At 50.3% G+C, this 23,133-nt stretch overlaps 2 protein-coding genes across 6 annotated transcripts in view; one reads left to right on the top strand and one right to left on the bottom strand.

Annotated features, from left to right (window-relative positions):
- LOC140904241 (uncharacterized) overlaps positions 1-23,133 on the top strand; it is a 307,623-nt gene that overhangs the window by 200,154 nt on the left and 84,336 nt on the right. The window lies entirely within an intron of this gene.
- Positions 526-16,029, bottom strand: LOC140904198 (uncharacterized). Of its 5 annotated transcripts, none has more exons than XM_073326557.1 (6): positions 15,700-15,788; positions 13,293-13,511; positions 12,317-12,405; positions 9,585-9,711; positions 4,477-4,590; positions 526-4,187 (listed from the first exon to the last, which is right to left on the bottom strand). In XM_073326557.1, exons 3-6 carry the CDS (start codon positions 12,356-12,358, stop codon positions 2,158-2,160), a joined length of 2,313 nt encoding a protein of 770 aa, XP_073182658.1. In that variant the 5' UTR covers positions 12,359-12,405; positions 13,293-13,511; positions 15,700-15,788; the 3' UTR covers positions 526-2,157. The 5 variants fall into 5 exon arrangements, with proteins under 5 accessions (XP_073182658.1, XP_073182659.1, XP_073182660.1 ...); XM_073326558.1 differs by having other exon boundaries at positions 526-4,184; XM_073326559.1 differs by lacking the exon at positions 9,585-9,711.

Below are 23,133 nucleotides of genomic sequence, written 5' to 3'. Positions count from 1 at the left end.
CTTCTGAAGCCATCAACTATTTCTCATTTTGCCTCATGGAACTTTGGATCCAAATAGTGAAGGACCTTCCACTCAAGCCAGGGCCTCCTTTGGGACTGTAATCAGAGACCCCGAACTAGGGAGCGGTGTTAAAAAAACAAACAGTTTTACCCGGACCGTGGTTCACCACAGCTTCCTTCTCTGGAGCGAAAAATCAACTACTGGGTGCCTTCTATATCGAACTGAGCTCTTGCCAAATCCTTGGCCTTGGTCAGGGTACATTTACACTTCTCTGGTGTAGAATCCTTTACCAAACGACCCAAAATCTGAGCAGTGTTACTGAGGAATGGCTTCCCCAAACACGCCCTACTTGTTTCTTTAATCTGGTGGCACAGGTCTAAATTTGGGACGAGAAACACTCCTGCATCAGAATCCCGGTAAGACACCAAAGGAGGAGAACATATTAAAAACAGATATTCTGCAGCTATATCACATTCAACCCTGAGTTAATTTTAATGCACATTTGCAGCATTTACCAGGGAAAAGTTCAGCAAAAGAGCCACTTTTATTTTCTCCACATCAACACAGACAGGGACAGCATTTCCCACATCCTGGGCCACATGCACCCAGCTACTTCTGTTAGTTTCACAATTTAAGGCGTGCTGTTCTTCACCATTTCAGAGCGGAGACCTAAACCCACTACTGTTTCCTTGGTAGCACCCCCGATGGCTCGGAGCATCCTCTCCTTGTGAGTGAACTGCACTTGAGCTTCTTGCATGTCATCATGCAGCGGTGGAGGAAAGTGAAAAATAAGATAATAAAGGACTCTTTTAGCAAACAGGCATTTCTCCCAACATCCCCGATAAATCTGAGCTACATGCTGGAGAATATTCAATGACGTGACCAAATGGCATTCAGGAGAGAGAGGAAAAACCCGCAACACAGAGTGGTAGAAGTCACTTTCTCTTTCATACAAAATGAAATTCCAGAGCAGGTTACATCTGATGACTCACAAATGAGGAGAGCAGATTCTCCCGTCGCTTTTTCCTCTGATCCATTCAAACCCGCTTCACTCAACAGCACTTCATTATTATGGAGCCATGTTATTCACAAAAACAGAAATGAGCATTATCGTAATAGGGAAAAACTGCCAACCTTCTCACCTGCAAACAGTCCCAGCGCAGCAGGAACAAGCCCAGAAGTGGATTTGTCAATGGGCAGAAACTGGGATTTAAACTCGGAATGATTGCACTTGTGTTTGGGATCCATTGGCATTCCCCGTCCAGGCCTGGGACACTTTCACCTCCAGCCCTCAGGAGTCGGATTTAGGGAAGTGGAGGGACAGAATAGGGGGATAAACTTCCATCATGGCTCAGCTGGATGCCAATGCTGCTGGAGTGAGCGGGCCTACTGATGGTGATGGAGAAGGAGGGAATCCCTCCAACTCACCCCATCTCCTTCTGATGGTGCAGAGGCCGAAAATATGCGTTTGTCCCATTCCTCCTCTTCCTCTGTTTTATATTGAAATATATTTTAAATACGAAAAATGGTGAATAAACCAAACAACTTGCTGTCCAGCACAACCTGGACCAGCAGGAGAAAGCCTGGGAATGAGATAATCTGTCGGCAAAGGGGGAATTTGGTGACTGACAATCGCTCTGCTAGTGCGGTGACGGGATAAATGAGATGCTCAGGGCTTGTCTAGACTATGAAAATTGGTGTCAATTAGGAGAGGTCGAAGGGGAACGTGCTGGCTAACCCCAATCACTGAGCCTGGGGTATGTCAGCACTGCACATATAGCGGTGTGTTTACATTAGGATAGCTACCTCCAGCAGGCCAACTCCATGGAAAATCCTAGAGGAGACAAAACCCAGGTCAACCTTCGCTCAGTGTAGCTACTTGAGGTCATCCCGATTTCCCGTATCTGGGGCTGATGGACACTCCTGGCAGGAGCGAGACACACTCCCATGATTCACAGGAGAAAGGAGTTGGTAGAAAAGACCACAGGATTCACCCCTGAGAAGGGAGACCTGCAAAATGAAAAGCGGGCAACTCCCCTGGGTGATGCAAATGCCACAAACAGCACTAAAAAAAAAAAAAGTCACTATGTGGGAATTAGCAAATGTCTTCAAAAAAAAAAATTTCTCTGCCCTGCACAAACTTTTTGTGGTGGTTATCTATCCTGTGAAATCACTGACGTCTATTAAGGTGTGAGCGCCGGATAAAACTTTTCCCTCACTCAGAGCATTCATAGGGTGCTCTCCTGTGTGGATCCTCTGATGTTTAAAAAGGGCTGAGCCCTGAGGAAAGGTTTCCCCGCATTCACAGCATATATAGGGTTGCTCCCTTGTGTGCATTCTCTGATGATTAAGAAGGCCTGAGCTCTGAGTGAATTTTTTCCCGCACTCACAGCATGTGTAGGGTCGCTCTCCGGTGTGCATTCTCTGATGAGTGATAAGCCCTGAGCTCTGAGTGAAGGTTTTCCCGCACTCACAGCATTCATGGGGTCGCTCTCCTGTGTGGATTCTCTGATGAATAATAAGCCCTGAGCTCCAAGTGAACTGTTTCCCACACTCACAGCATTCATAGGGGCGCTCTCCTGTATGGATCCTCTGATGTTTATTAAGGTCGTATTTGAAAGTGAAGGTTTTCCCACACTCACGGCACTCATAGGGTCTCTCTCCCGTGTGGATCTTCTGATGTCTAATAAGGGATGAGCTCTGAGTGAAACTTTTCCCGCACTCACGGCACTCATAGGGTCTCTCTCCTGTGTGGCTTGTCTGATGTTTAATAAGTTTTGATTTCTCACTGAACTGTTTCCCGCACTCAGAGCATTCATAGGGGCGCTCTCCCGTGTGGATCCTCCGATGTTTAAAAAGGGCTGAGCTCTGAGGGAACGTTTTCCCGCACTCACAGCATGTATAGGGTCGCTCTCCTGTGTGCATTCTCTGATGATTAAGAAGGCCTGAATTCTGAGTGAAGCTTTTCCCGCACTCACAGCATGTGTAGGGTCGCTCTCCGGTGTGCATTCTCTGATGACTAATAAGGCCCGAGCACTGAGTGAACTTTTTCTCGCACTCACAGCATTCATAGGGTCGCTCTCCTGTGTGCATTCGCTGATGATTAATAAGCCCTGAGCTCCAGGTGAACTGTTTCCCACACTCACAGCATTCATAGGGGCGCTCTCCCGTGTGGATCCTCTGATGTTTATGAAGGTCGTATTTGAAAGTGAAGCTTTTCCCACACTCACGGCACTCATAGGGTCTCTCTCCCGTGTGGATCCTCTGATGTCTGATAAGGGATGAGCTGTGGGTGAAGCTTTTCCCGCACTCACGGCACTGACAGGATCTCTCTCTTGTGTGGCTTGTCTGATGTTTAATAAGGCTTGATTTCTGACTGAACTTTTTCCCGCACTCACAGCACTCATAGGGTCTTTCTCCCGTATGGCTTGTCTGATGTTTAATAAGTGTGGACTTCTCAATGAACTGTTTCCCGCACTCACAGCATTTGTAGGGGCGCTCTCCTGTGTGGATCTTCTGATGTTTAAAGAGGATTGAGCTCTGAGGGAAGGTTTTCCCGCACTCACAGCATGTGTAGGGTCGCTCTCCTGTGTGGATTCTCTGATGATTAATAAGGACTGAGCTTCGAGTGAACTTTTTCCCGCACTCACAGCATTCATAGGGTCTGTCTTCTGTGTGGCTCCTCTGATGTCTGATAAGGGTTGAGCTCCGAGTGAAGCTTTTCCCGCACGCACGGCACTCATAGGGTCTCTCTCTTGTGTGGCTTGTCTGATGTGTAATAAGGTTTGATTTCTCAACGAACTGTTTCCCGCACTCACAGCACTGGTAGGGGTGCTCTCCCATGTGGATCCTCCGATGTTTAATAAGGGTGGAGTTCAGAGTGAAGGTTTTCCCACACTCAGTACATGTGTTTTTTCTCTCTCCTGGGAGGGTTCTCTGCTGGGCTGGGATTTCCTTGATGTCCTCGTGAATTCGATGACAATTAATAGATTTGCCCACTTTCTCCCTGGGCTGGTTTCCCGGCTCTCTCTCTGGCCTGTCCTGGCTCTCACAGGCTTTTCCCTGCACAGGACGCCTGGACACATTCCCCTGGGATCCTTGCGATAATCCCCCATGCGATTCCACTTGCTCAGCATCTTCCTGCTGAGGATTCTGTTCCTCGTTCTCACTCACCGTCCCATCACCTGCTGGGACAGAGGGAGAAATCTCAGAAACAGGGGTGAAAAAGGGAAACAAACTGAAATTAGAGCTGGAGAGACAGAAAAAACCTAATAGCTGAATTCTCCAAAACCCTTCCCCGTAGGGCAGAGAGGAGGGGGACAATTCTGCCTCCACGTCCCATCAGGCAGGGAGCTGCTGCCAGGTGTCAGTGAGGATAGGTGGGAAGCCGTGAGCGATAGCTGCCCATAGGGTACAAGGCCTCCTGGGGATACTCCTGGCACTGAGAGTTTTTGAATTGGTTTAACGATCCCTCACCTGCACAGACACTTCTCAGGATCCCTCCTTCCTCAGATCCCTGGAGATCCAGGACCCACGGCTCCTCCCCTCGTTCCAGCTGGGAGATCACGTCAGGTTTGGAAACGGGAAACCCTGCTCAGGGGAAAGGAAACAAGGGAGATGAGAGGAATTCATGGGACATTCGTCACAAAGAAGATTGTATTACTTTTACCCCAGCCCGTTTTAAATCAGTAAAATCCTGAGGGCAGCTCCCCAGGTGCTCCAAGGTGCAGGACACTCTGCGTATGAGGGATTTAGCTATCCCCATCTCTGCTGGGAACACACACAGCCCGACGCTCCTCATCAAAGGGGTTCCTAAAACATATGTCCCAGAAAGTAAAGACTCCAGCCAGAGAAGAAGTCACCTTGGACCTGCTTCTTAATCACAGAGAGAAACCCAGAGACAATGGGAGAGTTGTACGAAAGCCGGGATCAGCGAGCATGGGTTGGTGGGTTCAGCGCAGTAAGGAATAGGAGGGACTGGGGTGTCACTAAATGTCGTCTCTCAGGGCTTGTCTACACTTGAGACACCGTAGCTGCCCTGCGGTTGTGCTTCAGTGTAGCCACTCACTACAGCAATGCGAAGGGTTCTCCTGTCGGCTCGGTAGACAGAAGCCTTATTTTCTGTTTAAACATGAACTATTCTAACAACTGTAAAAGCCACATGTTTCTTTGAATTGTCTTGAAATTTTCTGGTTTTTATGGGCATTCAGCGAAGAGCGACTGGTCCAAATCTCGGTTTATTTGATCAAGAGATTCCTGAGATACAGCCCTGCCACCAGAGGCAGCTTTTTACATCAGAACGGCCAGACTGGGTCAGACCAAGGGTTCATCTAGCCCAGTGTCCTGTCTGCCGACAGTGCCCAGTACCAGGTACCCCAGAGGGAATGAACTGACAGGTCATCATCAAGTGATCCATCCTCTCTCTCCAATTCCCAGCTTCTGGTAAACAGAGGCTAGCGACACCATCCCTGCCCAGCCTGGCTAATAGCCATGGATGGACCTGACCTCCATGAACTTATCTAGTTCTTTTTTGAACCCTGTTATGGTCTTGGCCTTCCCAACATCCTCTGGCAAGGAGTTCCACAAGTTAACTGTGCGTTGTGTGAAGAAATACTTCCTTTTGTTTGTTTTAAACCTGCTGCCTATTTCATTGGGTGACCCCTAGTTCTTGTGTTATGAGTAGTAGTAAACAACACTTCGTTATTTACTTTCTCCACACTAGTCATGAATTTATAGACCTCTAGCATATCCCCCTTAGTTGTCTCTTTTCCAAGATGAAAAGTCCCAGTCTTATTAATCTCTCCTCATATGGAAGCCATTCCATAAGCCTAATAATTTTTGTTGCCCTTTTCTGAACCTTTTCCAATTCCAATATATCTTTTTTGAGATGGGGCAACCACATCTGCACGCAGTATTCAAGGTGTGGGCATACCATGGATTTATATAGAGGCAATACAATATTTTCTGCCTTATTATCTATCCCTTTCTTAATTATTCCCAGCATTCTGTTCGCTTTTTTGACTGCTGCTGCACACTGAGTGGATGATTTCAGAGAACTATCCACAATGACTCCAAAGTCCCTTTCTTGAGTGGTAACAGCTAATTTAGACCCCATCATTTTATATGTAGAGTTGGGATTATGTTTTCCAATGTGCATTACTTTGCATTTATCAACATTGAATTTCGTCTGCCATTTTGTTGCCCAGTCACCCAGTTTTGAGAGATCCTTTTGTAGCTCTTCGCAGTCTGCCTGGATCTTAACTATCTTGAGTAGTTTTGTATCATCTGCAAATGTTGCCACCTCACTGTTTACCCCTTTTCCCAGATCATTTATGAATATGTTGAATAGGACTGGGCTCACAACAGACCCGTGGGGGACACCACGATTTACCTCTCTCCATTCTGAAAACTGACCATTTATTCCTACCCTTTGTTTCCTGTCTTTTAACTAGTTACTGATCCAGGAAAGGACCTTCCCTCTTATCCCATGACAACTTACTTTGCTTAAGAGCCTTTGGTGAGGGACCTTGTCAAAGACTTTTTGAAAATCTAAGTACACCATATCCACTGGATCCCACTTGTCCACATGCTTGTTGACCCCCTCAAAGAATTCTAGTAGATTGGTGAGGCAGGATTTCCCTTTACAAAAACTGTGTTGACTCTTCCTCAACAAATTATGTTCATTTATGTGTCTGACAATTTTGTTCTTTCCCATAGTTTCAACCAGTTTGCCCGGTACTGAAGTCAGGCTTAGAGGCCTGTAATTTCTGGGATCACCTCTGGAGCCCTTTTTAAAAACTGGTGTCACATTAGCTATCTTCCAGTCATTTGGTCCAGAAGCTGATTTAAATGATAGGTTACAGACTACAGTTAGTAGTTCTGCAATTTCACACTTGAGTTCCTTCACAACGCTTGGGTGATACCATCTGGTTCTGGTGACTTATTCCTGCTTAGTTTTTCAATTTGTTCCAAAACCTCCTCTAATGACACCTCAGTCTGGGACAGTTCCTCAGATCTGTCACCTAAACAGAATATCTCAGATTTGGGACTCTCCCTCACATCCTCAGCCATGAAGACCGATGCAAAAAATTCATTTAGTTTCTCCACAATGGCCTGATCGTCCTTGAGGGCTCCTTTACCACCTCCATCGTCCAGTTGCTATTACTTTTTGAGTCTTTAGCAAGCTGTTCTTCAAATTCTTTTTTTGGCCTTCCTAATTATATTTTTTATTTTTCATTGGCCAGAGTTTATGCTCCTTTCTATTTTCCTCACTAGGATTTAACTTCCAGGTTTCAAAGGATGCCTTTTTGCCTCTCACGGCTTCTTTTACTTTGTTGTTTAGCCACGGTGGCTCTTTTTTGTTTCTCTTACTATGTTTTATCATTTGGGGTACACATTTAAGTTGAGCCTCTATTGTGGTGTCTTTAAAAAGTGTCCATGCAGCTTGCAGGGATTTTACGTTTGGCGCTGTACCTTTTAATTTCTGTTTCACTAACCTCCTCGTTTTTGTGTAGTTCCCCTTTCTGAAATTAAATGCTACAGTGTTGGGCTCCTGTGTTTTCCCTGCCACAGGGATGTTAAATTTAATTATATTAGGGTCACTATTACCAGGCAGTCCAGCTCTATTCACCTCTTGCACCAGATCCTGTGCCCCACTTCGGACTAAATCAGGAATTGCCTCCCCTCTGGTGGGTTCCAGGACCAGCTGCTCCAAAAAGCCGTCATTTAAGGTGTCAAGAAACTTTATCTCAGCATCCCGTCCTGAGGTGACATGTACCCCGTCAATATGGGGATAGCTGAAACCCCCCCATTATTATGGAGTTTTTTATTTTTCTAGCCTCTCTAATCTCTCTGAGCATTTCACAGTCACTATCCTGAAATGCACATATGCTGCAAGGCTAAATCCCTTTTAACTGCTAGAGGGTTTCCTGCAACCTGCTGTCACTGTAAAAAGCTGGCCCAAGGAGATGTGTTGTGGCTATTCAACCTGGACTTTACCCTTGAATGTGAGATTGAACCCAACCTCTCAGACCTCGTCTGTTGCGCATATTTCTTGCATTCTGCCGACGTGCTTCTTGGATGTCTTTGCCCTCTGATATCAAAATGTTTAGGTCAAGAGTAGTATTTTAAAGGGCCCTAAAATCCACCTGCAGACTCTTGCCTGGTCCGTTTTGCCAGCATAGCTCTGCCAGGTAGGGATGTGAAGAAACCAACACAGCTATGCCGGCAAAAGCTCTAGGGTCAGCACAGTTATTGTGGCAAAGACACAGATCAGCCCCGCGCTGGTACGGAGGGGGTCAACCCTTCCCTCCTAGCAGAGGAAGCCTTGCCCCTGCGGCTCTGCTGGGCATGTGCCGCCAGGTATAAAAGCCTGCAGAACTGCTGACGGCCAAGGAGGAAGGACACTCGGCGGGGGCTCCAGCCCCGGAGCCGTTACAGCCTTTACCTGCGAGAGCAGAAGAGCCCGAAACCTGGACCAGAGGCCTGCCGCTACCAGAACCCCCGGGAGCGTCTGCTGCCGAGGTGCCTGAAGACCCCGATACCATAGGGACCACTGCGGCCGGAGAGCCGGGAGGCAGGGACCCAGGGAGGGCAAGGGAGTGGTACCCGTAACACGAGCGTGGCTCCACTCCTGAACTAACCCTGCAGCGGGCACTAACCACTGGGAACGGTGCCGTGAGGCTGGGGCAAAGGTTAACAAACTAGCAAGGAAAGCGGCAGATTCTCCATCTCCGGAAATCTCATGTCAGGGCCGGATGCCTTTTTGGGAGAGGATTTAGTCCAACACAAGGTGTTCAGCTGAATACGGCAGTAACTGGATGAAATTCTATTGCCTGAGTTATACAAGAGACCAGACGAGATGACCTAATCATCCCTTCTGGCCTTAAAAACCTGTGAATCTATAACAGATACGAGGAAGGACTAAGAACATGCCCTTGTTTGTGTTGTGTTCTACAGACGGGAATCCCAGCATTTATCCACATCCCCTCCGGCTGTGTACACTGGGTCAGGTGTAGCTGTAATCGGACGGTGGAGGGAGTACTTGGAGCAGCTTGGCAGAGCTGTGACTAGTATGCAGAGAGGTGCATGTGACCCCTGAGGGACCGAGCCTGCCCCATTTCAGTGCTCAGTGTTGTAGGTTGTCAGTACAGGTGCACAAGGGGGAGTTCTTGCCACGGGGACTGTCAGCACCCTGGTGGGATACATGGTAGTGATCTGCAGGGCAAGTGAACGCAACGACTCAGAAGAAATCCTCAAGGTGAGGGTAAGGGAGTGGGATCGTTTTGTAAGTCGGAGCTGGTTTGCATGGAGTGAAGGCCGGGGTTGGAAGCTTCTGTTCACCATGCGGGACCCAAACCCCAGTTTCACCTTAAACCCAGAAGGTATTTGACCATGTGCTAAACTGCTGATGTGCTCTGTTCCCGCAGTGTCGGATAGCAGGGGAGGGGAGAGGGCTAGTGTGTCCCCCCCTGGCATGTGGGGTGATGCTGAATCAGGGCAGTGTAATGGTTACATTATAGAGATGATGTGAACCTTAATTAGTCACTTCCCCTTCTAAGAACCGAGGGGACAGGAACCCTTACCCAGCGAGGTCACATTCTCGTAGGTCTCCTGCATGACGTCTCTGTAGAGGGCTCTCTGAGCGGGGTCCAGCAGAGCCCCCTCTTCCCTGGTGAAATACACAGCCACCTCCTCGAAGGTCACCGGCCCCTGAAAGAGCAAGAGCCCCCCACTCAGGACCTGCTGTCCCACTCACAGCCCCACTATTCGTGGGGGAGAGGAGCCAATCAAATGGAAGCTCTGGATGGTTTGGCATCAACACCACACCACTCAGAGGATCCAGAAAACACCAGGGTGAGGGGACAAAGAGAGAGGCCGCTTGTCTCTCCCCGCAAATTCATCACACCGACTAATCACAGACGGATACAGGAGATGGAGCCCCCAGCAGGGTCCAGGGCGAGCTCCCTGGTAGGAAGCCCAACACCCTCCTCCTTGTGAGGAGCTGGATATGAGGGACGGGAATCTCCCCTAAGTCTGAAGGTTGGACATATGACCAGGGAAGAGTATAAACATATTGCTCGGGCATGTAGGAATGATATCAGGAGGGCCAAATCGCACCTGGAGCTGCAGCTAGCCAGAGATGTCAAGAGTAACAAGAAGGGTTTCTTCAGGTATGTTGGCAACAAGAAGAAAGCCAAGGAATGTGTGGGCCCCTTACTGAATGAGGGAGGCAACCTAGTGACAGAGGATGTGGAAAAAGCTAATGTACTCAATGCTTTTTTTGCCTCTGTTTTCACTAACAAGGTCAGCTCCCAGACTGCTGCGCTGGGCATCACAAAATGCGGAAGAGATGACCAGCCCTCTGTGGAGATAGAGGCGGTTAGGGACTATTTAGAAAAGCTGGACGTGCACAAGTCCATGGGGCCGGACGAGTTGCATCCGAGAGTGCTGAAGGAATTGGCGGCTGTGATTGCAGAGCCACTGGCCATTATCTTTGAAAACTCGTGGCGAACCGGGGAAGTCCCGGATGACTGGAAAAAGGCTAATGTAGTGCCAATCTTTAAAAAAGGGAAGAAGGAAGATCCTGGGAACTACAGGCCAGTCAGCCTCACCTCAGTCCCTGGAAAAATCATGGAGCAGGTCCTCAAAGAATCAATCCTGAAGCACTTGCATGAGAGGAAAGTGATCAGGAACAGCCAGCATGGATTCACCAAGGGAAGGTCATGCCTGACTAATCTAATCGCCTTCTATGATGAGATTACTGGTTCTGTGGATGAAGGGAAAGCAGTGGATGTATTGTATCTTGACTTTAGCAAAGCTTTTGACACGGTCTCCCATAGTATTCTTGTCAGCAAGTTAAGGAAGTATGGGCTGGATGAATGCACTATAAGGTGGGTAGAAAGCTGGCTAAATTGTCGGGCTCAACGGGTAGTGATCAATGGCTCCATGTCTAGTTGGCAGCCGGTATCAAGTGGAGTGCCCCAAGGGTCGGTCCTGGGGCCGGTTTTGTTCAATATCTTCATAAATGATCTGGAGGATGGTGTGGATTGCACTCTCAGCAAATTTGCGGATGATACTAAACTGGGAGGAGTGGTAGATACGCTGGAGGGCAGGGATAGGATACAGAGGGACCTAGACCAATTGGAAGATTGGGCCAAAAGGAATCTGATGAGGTTCAATAAGGATAAGTGCAGGGTCCTGCACTTAGGACGGAAGAACCCAATGCACAGCTACAGACTAGGGACCGAATGGCTAGACAGCAGTTCTGCGGAAAAGGACCTGGGGTGACAGTGGACGAGAAGCTGGATATGAGTCAGCAGTGTGCCCTTGTTGCCAAGAAGGCCAATGGCATTTTGGGATGTATAAGTAGGGGCATAGCGAGCAGATCGAGGGACGTGATCGTTCCCCTCTATTCGACATTGGTGAGGCCTCATCTGGAGTACTGTGTCCAGTTTTGGGCCCCACACTTCAAGAAGGATGTGGATAAATTGGAGAGAGTCCAGCGAAGGGCAACAAAAATGATTAGGGGACTGGAACACATGAGTTATGAGGAGAGGCTGAGGGAGCTGGGATTGTTTAGCCTGCAGAAGAGAAGAATGAGGGGGGATTTGATAGCTGCTTTCAACTACCTGAAAGGGGGTTCCAAAGAGGATGGCTCTAGACTGTTCTCAATGGTAGCAGATGACAGAACGAGGAGTAATGGTCTCAAGTTGCAGTGGGGGAGGTTTAGATTGGATATTAGGAAAAACTTTTTCACTAAGAGGGTGGTGAAACACTGGAATGCGTTACCTAGGGAGGTGGTAGAATCTCCTTCCTTAGAGGTTTTTAAGGTCAGGCTTGACAAAGCCCTGGCTGGGATGATTTAACTGGGAATTGGTCCTGCTTTGAGCAGGGGGTTGGACTAGATGACCTTCTGGGGTCCCTTCCAACCCTGATATTCTATGATTCTATGATTCTATGACTGGTGGGTGCCCCCTTCATATCTCACAGCAGCTGCTGGTTAGCCGGGTCAGGCTCCAGCACTGGGAGTCTGGTCTGTTTTCCCAGCCCCAGCTAGGTGGGTTGTTTCCTCTTCCACAAATTAGGGCATTTCCACCTCCGAACCTCATGGGTCAGTTCCTAGAATCTAGGTCACTTATTAAATAACTTCCAGCAGGTTTGCCACCCTGTGTCCTCCTCCCTTTCTCCATCCTGTGCATTTCCTGCCTTGCTCCAACCTCCAAACCAGACTAATGAAACCTTCCCACCGCCGGTGTATTTGCTGCCCCTCTCCCTCCTGCAGGAACCCACCAGCAAACCCCCCAATAATCCCTACCTGAGCTGGCTCCTCTGCAGCCATTTCTCTCCCCTGTCCCATGGGAGGACGGGATCAACTGGAGCGAAACGTGGGCGTCATTCTGCAGCCTGGCAGGGTGAGAAGGGCAGTTGTGGAGGTTTAGGAACGGGCTTTAGTTCATTTCACATCACGATTCCCCCAGGTCCTTTCCCTGCAGACAGACAACCTAGATTCTGCCATGCTGGGAAAATGCTTGTTCTCTGTATTACAGTGTAGACCAGGCCCCTCCTGCCAGGCTAAGCTCACAGAGACATTTTTAAGCCTCCCCAGTAACAAATATTGCGGGGTAGCTGTGTTAGTCTGTATCCACAAAAACAACAAGGAGTCCTTGTGGCACCTTAGAGACTAACAAATTTATTTGGGTGTAAGCTTTCGTGAGCTAAAACCCACTTCATCAGATGCATGGAGTGGAAAATACAGAGGCAGGTATAAATACACACCACATGAAAACATGGGAGCTGCCTTACTGAGTGGGGGGTCAGTGCTAACGAGGCCAATTCAATTAGGGTGGATTGGCCCATTCCCCACAGCAATCACGTGCCAGCAATGCCCCTCTGCCATGTACACTGGCCAAACCGGACAGTCTCTATGTAAAAGAATAAATGGACACAAATCAGACATCAAGAACTGTAACATTCAAAAACCAGTCGGAGAACACTTCAATCTCCCTGGACACTCAATAACAGACTTAAACATGGCCATTCTTCACCAGAAAAACTTCTTTTAAAAACAGACTTCAGCGAGAAACTGCAGAACTGGAATAAATTTGCAAACCTGACACCATCAAATTAGGCCTGAATAAAGACTGGGAGTGGCTGGGTCCCTACAAAAAATAATTTTCCCTCTGTTGATACGCACACCTTCTTGTCAACCGTTGGGAATGGGCCACATCCACCTTGATTGAACTGGCCTCGTTAGCACTTCAAAAAGTAATTCTCCCTGTGTTGATATTCACCCCTTCTTGTCAACTGTTGTAACAGGCGTCCATGTGTTAGCATCCCCACAGAATCTGCCGGGCATTAGGACTGTGCATCGTTAACAATAAACCTGGCCAAGCGCCTTTGCCACTCAACCCAAGTCCGTGGTCTTCCTGGGCAGTTCGATCCAGACTTGTGGTGCCGGCTACCTGGCCAGAGTCGGGGCAGCACGCAGAGGAAACACACACAGCCAAGCCCTGACAACAGAGAGGGACAGAGAGTTTGAGCCGCCTTCCCTCCTTTAGCAACAACCAGAGCTCTCTGGGGAGAGCAGCAAATGAAACCCCCTCCCCATGGGCACAGCTGCTGATCTCATTTGCCCCCCTGTTCATCTGGAGTCACTCCTTGTCTTTCCTTGCAGTGACTCCGGATTAACACTCGTCCCAATGACACCAGAAGCGCAGTTCAGAAAGGATGAGGCCAGAATCCTCTTCAACAGATCACTGTGTGCGAGTGCTCACCCCCTTCCCACCTCCCTCGATCTAGGGCAAGAACTCGGGGTAACAGTTTTCCTTCCAGAACCTGAAGCCCCTGCAATTTTCCAGAGGGGAGAGAAGCAGAAATCGGTGGTGGTTTCACCTCACCGTGTTTGATAAGTGGATAGAAAGTTATCACCTGCCTCTGCCTCTGCTGGCCAGTCACACAGGCAGAGGGAGCCCGGGGGGACGCTTCTTTAACAGGAGAAGGGAAGGCCTGGAGGGGCCAAAATAGATAAGAAATTTCCATGTCCCGTCACTAGCAAATAATGGCCACCTGGATCCACCCCAGAGGTGGCTGCATCTTAGCACTGTGGGAAGCCCCCCCTCACGGAGACCCTTTGTCACGGGGTTTGGGATATTTCTGGACCCACGCTGCACTCAAAGGGACCTCCTCATCCCGTGCCAGCTGGACAAAAGAAAAGGGTCCAGCCAACTCTCCTGTCGCCAGCTGGCAGCCACTGATCCCCCAAACAGGGGGAGGCCTCTGGCTGCGATGTCTATTAAATATGTGGCTGGTCTCTTTCATCAGCAAACCTTTTAACAAAGATAACGGGGGGAACAAACGATTCACAAAGGAGAGGGAAAGACGATCACTGGGCAATTTAACTCCCTGCGACCTCCAGGATAGAGAAGGACTCAGGGCCACCGGTCTCCTCCAAGGAAGAAGTTGCTGGGATTTAGAGACATGGGGAAGAGCCCCAAACCCGAGAGGATTTTTAATTGACATTTGATAATGACCTAGAAAGAGGCAAAACCTGAGACTTGAGATCAGTGTTCAGAAAGAGAAAAGGGCAGAAATCGGAGGAATTTTGGATCCATTTTTGCAAATTAGGGAGCAAAGTGGAAAATCCGAGGGATTTTATGTCCGTTGTTGTAAGAGGTAAAATCTGAGTGTGTTTCCCTTCCTCATTTGAAAAATGGAGAGAGAGAAAAGAGGCACCGTTTACAAAAAAATTCTACTGTGTTCACGTTCAAGAATTTGAGAAACAGCCTAAATCTGAGATTTTGTTGTTATTTTATAATTCGAGAGATGGAAAATTCTCCGGGTATGAGGAATCGACTAATTAGTAATAGACAACCAGAGAGAAAGTGGGGCAAAATGTTAGGGTATTTTAGATCAGCCTTTGAGAGTCGCAGAGAAAATGGGTCACAAACTCCGCGTTTGATCACCTGAGAGAAAAACGCCCAGACCTGAGGGGATTTTATGTGGCTATTAAATAACGGGAGGGGGAAAGGGGGACAGTTTGAAGGGATTTTATGGGACTGTCCAACACAGAAACACAAAGTGATGGTCCCCCCCCCCACCCCCACGATTCACAGGGGCCGCAGGGAGACCCTGGGGAGCCAGTTTTAAGGGGGCCGGGGAGCGGGAAGGTCCCTGGAGGAGGGAAGGGGGCAGCAGTGGGGGATGGGCAGGTGGCTCGGGGCAACTGTGTGGGTAGTTTGGGGGGGCAGCCACGTGGATGGGGGAACCTGGGTCTGGGCTGCCCCCATGGGGGACACGTGCCCCTCCCTTCCCCACCCTGGCAGAGACCCGCCCCCCCCACCCCACCCCAGAGGCAGCCGGGTCTCAGGGCTCCCCCAAACAGCCCCCCCCCGACCCCCACCCCTTTGGGGGACTCAGGGCAACAATTTCCCACCCGCCCAAGGACAAATCGCTGCAGGGTGGGGGGACCCCCCCGGGGAGGAGACTCTCAGGGGACTTTGGAGGATTATGGCGACAACAGGGGGGATCTGGGGGGCTGATGGTTGGAGGGGAAAGGGGGGGGTCGCCCCCTGATTTTACAGGGGGGGGCAAGTGGCACAAACAGGGCCAGGATCCAATTCATCCCCCCTCCCCGGGTGGCTGCCCAGAGACAGTTCAAGCCCCCGCAACTCCGGCTCCTCCCCGCCGAGATCCACTCACCGTCCTTTGTTCTCCCCGGCCCCGGCCTCCTTCCTCCCGGCCCCTTCCTGTGCCCTGCACATACCAGCCCGGGCGGCAGCGCTTGCTGCAGCCCGGACGCCTGGGTCCCCGCCGCGCGCTGCAGCCCGGACGCCTGGGTCCCCGCCGCGCGCGGCAGCCCGGACGCCTGGGTCCTCCGCGGCCCGTAGCCGGGTCCCCGCCGGGGGGGGGGCGACAGGGAGCCGAGGATCCCCGCAGGGCATCAGCCCCACCGTGCCCGACTCCGGCCTGGCGTTGGGGGGGCCTCAGCTCCCCGATTTTCTGTCTAGCCACTTCAGCCCCCCCCCCCCCCAACCGGAAAGAGGCCGGCGCTGCTTCGGGGGGGGTGGGGGGGTGGGACAGGCGTAAAATGTGAGCTCGGCCTCCCAGAGCCAAGGAGAGAACCCAGGAGTCCTGGCTCCTAGCCCCTCCCCCGCTCTACCCACTAGACCCCACTCCCCTCCCAGAGCCAGGGAGAGAACCCAGGAGTCCTGGCTCCCAGCCCCTCCCCCGCTCTACCCACTAGACCCCACTCCCCTCCCAGAGCCAGAGAGAGAACCCAGGAGTCCTGGCTCCCAGCCCCCACTCCCCCACCAGCCCCCACTCCCCTCCCAGAGCCAGGGAGAGAACCCAGGTGTCCTGGCTCCCAGCCCCCACTCCCCTCCCAGAGCCAGGGAGAGAACCCAGGAGTCCTGGCTCCCAGCCCCCACCTGCAACCACTGGACCCCACTCTCCTCCTAGAGCTCCAGGCGACCACAAGTGCTGGTCAGAGGCAGGGGAGGGACTGGGCTGTTGGCTCACAGGCCCGGCAAGTCCTGTGCTGGGCCCTCGGACGCCTGGGTTCACACCCAGAGGCAGCCTGTTGCCCAAGGAGCTATGGGAAAGAGCTGAGGCTTGCAGTCCCGCAGGGTGAGGTGGTTATTGGTGCCAGCTCGAAAGGGTGCCAGGGAAAATGCCCAAGCTCCCCTCCTCACCGCCCGCCCAGCACAGGATGCCTGGGTTCTATCCCCGGTGGGGGATTTTTGTCCTCTGCCTCAGTTTCCCCTGGGTAACCTGAGGCCGATTCCATGCCTCTCAGAGGGGTTGTGGGAAAAGCCGGGAGTCTAGGGGAAGCGGGGGTTGGGGGGGCATCCTCCCATCTTCCCCACCATGGTTCTTCCCAATCCCTGATGTGGTGAGGTGGCTGAGCCCTGCCACACTCTGGGTGTCCCTGCTCCGGCTGGAGGCCAGCGTGTGCTCGCAGGGTCCTGTGGCAGGGAGTTCCCCAGGCTCGCAGCACCACAGGTCCAGATTGGACCCTCCCACCGAGACTCTCCCCAGACGTTCCCCCCATGAGCCACTAGGACCCAGGCCCACCCACCTCATTGGCCAGGACCCCCCCCCTCCCCCCGGAATCCCACCACTCCACCTTCCTGGTACCCCACCACCACCTGCCTAGGACCCCCAAAGGGACAGTCCCACCGGGGGCTCCCAGCGGCCCCCCCCGCCCCCCCCCCCACACACACACTTCACCAGCCAGGGGCGCCCACACTGGGAACTCAGTCCCTCCTTGCCTGTCTGGGACCCCCTAACCCAGCCCCCAGATCCCTGCTCCCGCTGAGACACCCCCCACCCCCACCCCAGCCAGAGCCCTCCCAGGTCAGTCTGCCCAGAGACCCTCCCTCCCTCCACGCCCCTCCATTACCAGCTGCACCGAGAGCCAAAGGGACCCCCCCTCACAGCACCCTGATCTCCCTCTGGTCCCTTCCCGATTCCCCCCCCCCCCACCAACACGCTGGTTCCCCCTGCCCAGGATCCACCAGTCTCTACCCTCCCCTTCTCCAAATCCCTGATCCCCCCCCACCACCCCCATCCCGTACTGCCCCGCCCCCGCTCCTCCTGGTCTCTTACTTCATCCAACCCCCCCAGATATCTCCCCACCCCTAATATCTCCCCAGGGCCTCTCTGTCCAGCGCCCCTGCACGGGTCCCCCCAATCCCTTACTACCCACCCCCCATTGCCTCCTTGACTTCCCCATCTTTCTGCTTTCCCCCGGCCCCCCTAAAACCCCAATCTCCCCAGGCCCCTCTGTGCCCCTTCCCCAGGTACCCTGGGTCTCTTGCGCCCCTGGCCCCTCTCCACCCAAGTGCCCCCAGCCCCCCGGCCATGGGCTGCGGCTTCTGCTCAGGTGATGGTGATGAAGGCTGCAGCTGCCGGGGGGAGCTCCGGGCGCAAGGCACCTACCCCGGCCCCCACTGCCGTTGTCCGGGCCCCTGGGCGAGCAAAGGGGCAGCCACCCTGCAGCGGGGGTACCGCCCACCCGGCTCTGCCAGCTGGGCATGAATGGGTCCTGCTGGTTGGCTATGGGCTGGCGGATGGTACCTAGTGTAGCGGGCGGGCCGGGGTCCTGGGTCCCGTCTTGGAGCTAGGGCAGATTGGGGGAGTGGGGCATGGCCAGGGCAGAATGGGGGGCAAGGGGTGGGCCCTAGACCGGGGCAGATTTGGGGGGTGGAGCACAGCAAATGATGGTTTGCTAATGACCAAAAGTATAAGTAGAAATCTTGACTTACTCATGAATGTCATTTTTTTCCAGAAATCTATTTCTTTTGAGGGTTCATATTTTAAATTCTATTTGGTACCCTCATTTATTTGTCTCAAACTGCAACTTTAATGCTGGTAGCTAAAACTATGTCCAAGTAGATTTCCCTGCCCTTTCAGTGTCAACATTTTTTCTTTCTTTTTTTAATTTTTCACTAATTAAATGCCTTATTCATATGGAGAGACCTATGACATATCCCACTGCGTGTGAACGAAGATGCTTGTTCGTGATCTAGGATGTTATTCTACTCTCCCTATTCTCTTCCTGTGTACTTTGCCCCTCACTAGGCATATGTAACAAAGATCTTGTCTGACTCTTCTATGCATAGTTCGAGTCTCCTGTACTTTCCAGAGTACGAATGTCTTTATACTCCAAATACGTCTCTGTAAACGAATTAAACTTTTAATTAGAAATCACATAATAATTGCACAGCATTAAGAAATATCATACAAATTTGACATGGAGTACTTTCAGAATGAGGGGCCGCAGCTGGGTCATCTTCCACAGTTTCTGTTTTCCAGAGTCCAATTGAAGAATCCCCAGTTTTTCTGCGGATGAAGGATCTGAAATGTATAGGGAGTAGCCAGGTGGACTGCCTACAAGGAAAACTGCCTCACCGGCTTCAGTATCAAACACAGAGAATGTCTGGTAACTGCAACAGTCTGCCCCTCCCCGGGACCGACACAAAGGAGGAACAAAATACATGGTTTTTAAAAATCCGTGTTGATTTTTGCCAGGACAAACCAGTGAAATTTTCAGTATGAAGAACATGGCTGAACTGTGTCATAGCAAAACTATGGATCAGACATCAAAGGCTACAACCGTAAAGTACGTAATTAGGAATGTAAACAAGTCCATAGAAAAATCAGCATCCAGCAGCAAATGACGGAAGAGAAGAGTACAGCGTGTGTTTCAGTCTTTGCAGGATGCGGGGGATTACTTACAGAAATAAGGTTTTTAAAAGGAATTTTCAATTGGGGAAAGGGGAGGAGTCAAGACAGTACTGTAGATCATAGAGTCATTTTAGATAGGTGGATTCTTTGGGAAAGGTAACAGCAAAAATATGAGCACAGGCCCAGATCCACAAAGATAGAAATTAGGATCCTAAATACTTTTGTGGATCATAGAATTATAGAATATCAGGGTGGGTATCTAGTCCTCAGGAGGTATCTAGTCCAACCCCCTGCTCGAAGCAGGACCGATCCCCAACTAAATCATCCAGCGAGGGCTTTGTCAAGCCGGGCCTTAAAAACTTCTAAGGAAGGAGATTCCACCACCTCCCTAGGTAACGCATTCCAGTGTTTCACCACCCTCCTAGTGAAAAAGTTTTTCCTAATATCCAACCTAAACCTCCCCCACTGCAACTTGAGACCATTACTCCTCGTTCTGTCATCTGCTACCATTGAGAAAGAGCCATCCTCTTTGGAACCCCCTTTCAGGGAGTTGAAAGCAGCTATCAAATCCCCCCTCACTGTTCTCTTCCGCAGACTAAACATCCCCAGTTCCCTCAGCCTCTCCTCATAAGTCATGTGTTCCAGTCCCCTGATCATTTTTGTTACCCTTTGCTGGACTCTTTCCAATTTTTCCACATCCTTCTTGTCGTGTGGGGCCCAAAACTGGACACAGTACTCCAGATGAGGCCTCACCAATGTCGAACAGAGGGGAACGATCACGTCCCTCGATCTGCTCGCTATGCTCCTACTTATACATCCCAAAATGCCATTGGCCTTCTTGGCAACAAGGGCACACTGCTGACTCATATCCAGCTTCTCGTCCACTGTCACCCCTAGGTCCCTTTCTGCAGAACTGCTGCCGAGCCATTCGGTCCCTAGTCTGTAGCGGTGCATGGGATTCTTCCGTCCTAAGTGCAGGACTCTGCACTTGTCCTTGTTGAACCTCATCAGATTTCTTTTGGCCCAATCCTCCAATTTGTCTAGGTCCCTCTGTATCCTATCCCTGCCCTCCAGTGTATCTACCTCTCCTCCCAGTTTAGTGTCATTCACAAACTTGCTGAGGGTGCAATCCACACCATCCTCCAGATCATTTATGAAGATATTGAACAAAACCGGCCCCAGGACCGACCCCTGGGGCACTCCACTTGATACCGGCTGCCAACTAGACATGGAGCCATTGATCACTACCCGTTGAGCCCGACAATCTAGCCAGCTTTCTATCCACCTTATAGTCCATTCATCCAGCCCATACTTCTTTAACTTGCTGGCAAGAATACTGTGGGAGACCGTGTCAAAAGCTTTGCTAAAGTCAAGGAAGAACACATCCACTGCTTTCCCCTCATCCACAGAGCCAGTTATCTTGTCATAAAAGGCAATTAGATTAGTCAGGCATGACCTTCCCTTGGTGAATCCATGCTGACTATTCCTGATCACTTTCCTCTCCTGTAAGTGCTTCAGGATTGATTCTTTGAGGACCTGCTCCATGATTTTTCCGGGGACTGAGGTGAGGCTGACTGGCCTGTAGGTCCCAGGATCCTCCTTCTTCCCTTTTTTAAAGATGGGCACTACATTAGCCTTTTTCCAGTCATCACTGGTCCTAGTGCACCCTAACGGCTCAGGAACAAAATGGCAAACAGAAAGAACTAGGGCTGTCAAGCGATTAAAAAAAATTAATCGTGATTAATTGCACGTTTAATTGCGCTGTTAATAGTAGAATACCATTTATTTAAATATGTTTGGACATTTTCTACTTTTTCAAATATATTGATTTCAATTACAACACAAAAAGAAAAGGAGGACTTGTGGCACCTTAGAGACTAACCAATTTATTTGAGCATGAGCTTTCGTGAGCTACAGCTCACTTCATCGGATGCATACCGTGGAAAGTGTAGAAGATCTTTTTATACACACAAAGCATGAAAAAAATACCTCCTCCCACCCCACTCTCCTGCTGGTAATAGCTTATCTAAAGTGATCACTCTCCTTACAATGTATGATAATCAAGGTGGGCCATTTCCAGTACAAATCCAGGGTTTAACAAGAACGTCTTGGGTGGGGGGGGGGAGGAAAAAACAAGGGGAAATAGGTTACCTTGCATAATGACTTAGCCACTCCCAGTCTCTATTCAAGCCTAAGTTAATTGTATCCAATTTGCAAATGAATTCCAATTCAGCAGTTTCTCGCTGGAGTCTGGATTTGAAGTTTTTTTGTTGTAAAATAGTGACTTTTATGTCTGTAATCGCGTGACCAGAGAGATCTTCTACACTTTCCACAGTATGCATCCGATGAAGTGAGCTGTAGCTCACGAAAGCTCATGCTCAAATAAATTGGTTAGTCTCTAAGGTGCCATTAGTACTCCTTTTCCTTTTGCGAATACAGACTAACACGGCTGTTACTCTGAAACCTGTCAGTAATTATTGGCTATTAAAATATCAATTCCATAGCACAGGGACATCCAGCCGCACAATGCTAACACCGGTAAATGAGGAAGAATAAAAAGAGTAATAAAAAACATTTAAAAAGCAAATAAAAGGAGTGCAACTCCCTTCACACTGGATTCCCAAAGCAGGGAATCAGAAGAGCAGATAAACCAAATCTGGGAACTGCGAGGAGGCTTTCTGCAGACGTATGGAATCATAGAATCATAGAATATCAGGGTTGGAAGGGCCCTCAGGAGGTATCTAGTCCAACCCCCTGCTCACAGCAGGACCGATCCCCAACTAAATCATCCCAGCCAGGGCTTTGTCAAGCCTGACCTTAAAAACTTCTAAGGAAGGGGATTCCACCACCTCCCTAGGTAACGCATTCCAGTGTTTCACCACCCTCCTAGGGAAAAAGTTTTTCCTAATATCCAACCTAAACCTCCTCCATTGCAACGTGAGACCATTACTCCTCGTTCTGCCATCTGCCACCACTGAGAACAGCCGAGCTCCAGTACAATAAACTGAGAAGCGACTCTTTTAAACACTAAAAACATGCATGGGGTATGTGTATGCGGAATATTTCACTGAACCAAGTCTCCTTTCGCAGCTCAGTAAGTCATTCTTGACGGGGAAAGCTGCCTTCTCTAGACTGTACGTCTGATTTCACCTCACTTAAAAATCTTCTTGCTTGCAAAACATTAACGTACAAAAGTACCACAGCACACTAGGACTGAACAACTGCTTAATTTCTCATTTTACCATAGAATTATAAATCCAGTGGAAAATAAACCTTGCACAGACATTGCAGCGTACAGGGTAGAGAGCAGTATGAACAAGTCACTGTCTGTTTGCCATTTTAGTTTGCATTAACAACGAGGAGTCCTTGTGGCACCTTAGAGACAAACAAATGGATTTAGGCATAAGCTTTCGTGGGCTAGAACCCACTTCATCAGATGCATGGGTTCGGTTATAGCCCACGAAAGCTTATGCCCATATACGTTTGTTCCTCTCTAAGGTGCCACAAGGAGTCCTTGTTTTTGCTGATACGGACTAACACGGCCACCCCTCTGAACCCTGTCACCATGCAAGGCATTAGTTTGTATTGACTTTGCAAATCTCTAGATGAGTTGATCCACCCCCTGGAAGACCTCTGCGTACCCCCAGGGTTACACGTCCCCCTGGTTGAGCACCACCGCTCCAGGCACTGGGGTGCCCTGTGCCTTTAAACACACAGCCCTGGGAAGCAGGTGCGGAGTTATATTGTGTGTGGGTTTCCCCTCTGCCACTGCAATGCGTCTCCCTGGTCTTGACCCCCCAGCCCCTGATTCTGCCCCATGGCCCCTCTCCTTGCTGCCTCCAGCTGTTCGACCCTCCTGGGCGGGCAGTGCGGCCCCTGCACAGATTCCCAGCCCTCCCCTCCGATTTGCCCCCTCTAACCTCAGCAGGGGGAGCAGAGGGTGAC

Source organism: Lepidochelys kempii, chromosome 28, assembly GCF_965140265.1.
Source record: "Lepidochelys kempii isolate rLepKem1 chromosome 28, rLepKem1.hap2, whole genome shotgun sequence".
Lineage (NCBI taxonomy): Eukaryota > Metazoa > Chordata > Testudines > Cheloniidae > Lepidochelys > Lepidochelys kempii.
Note: the sequence above shows the minus strand (reverse complement) of the source record. Positions and strands in the feature narration are given on the sequence as shown.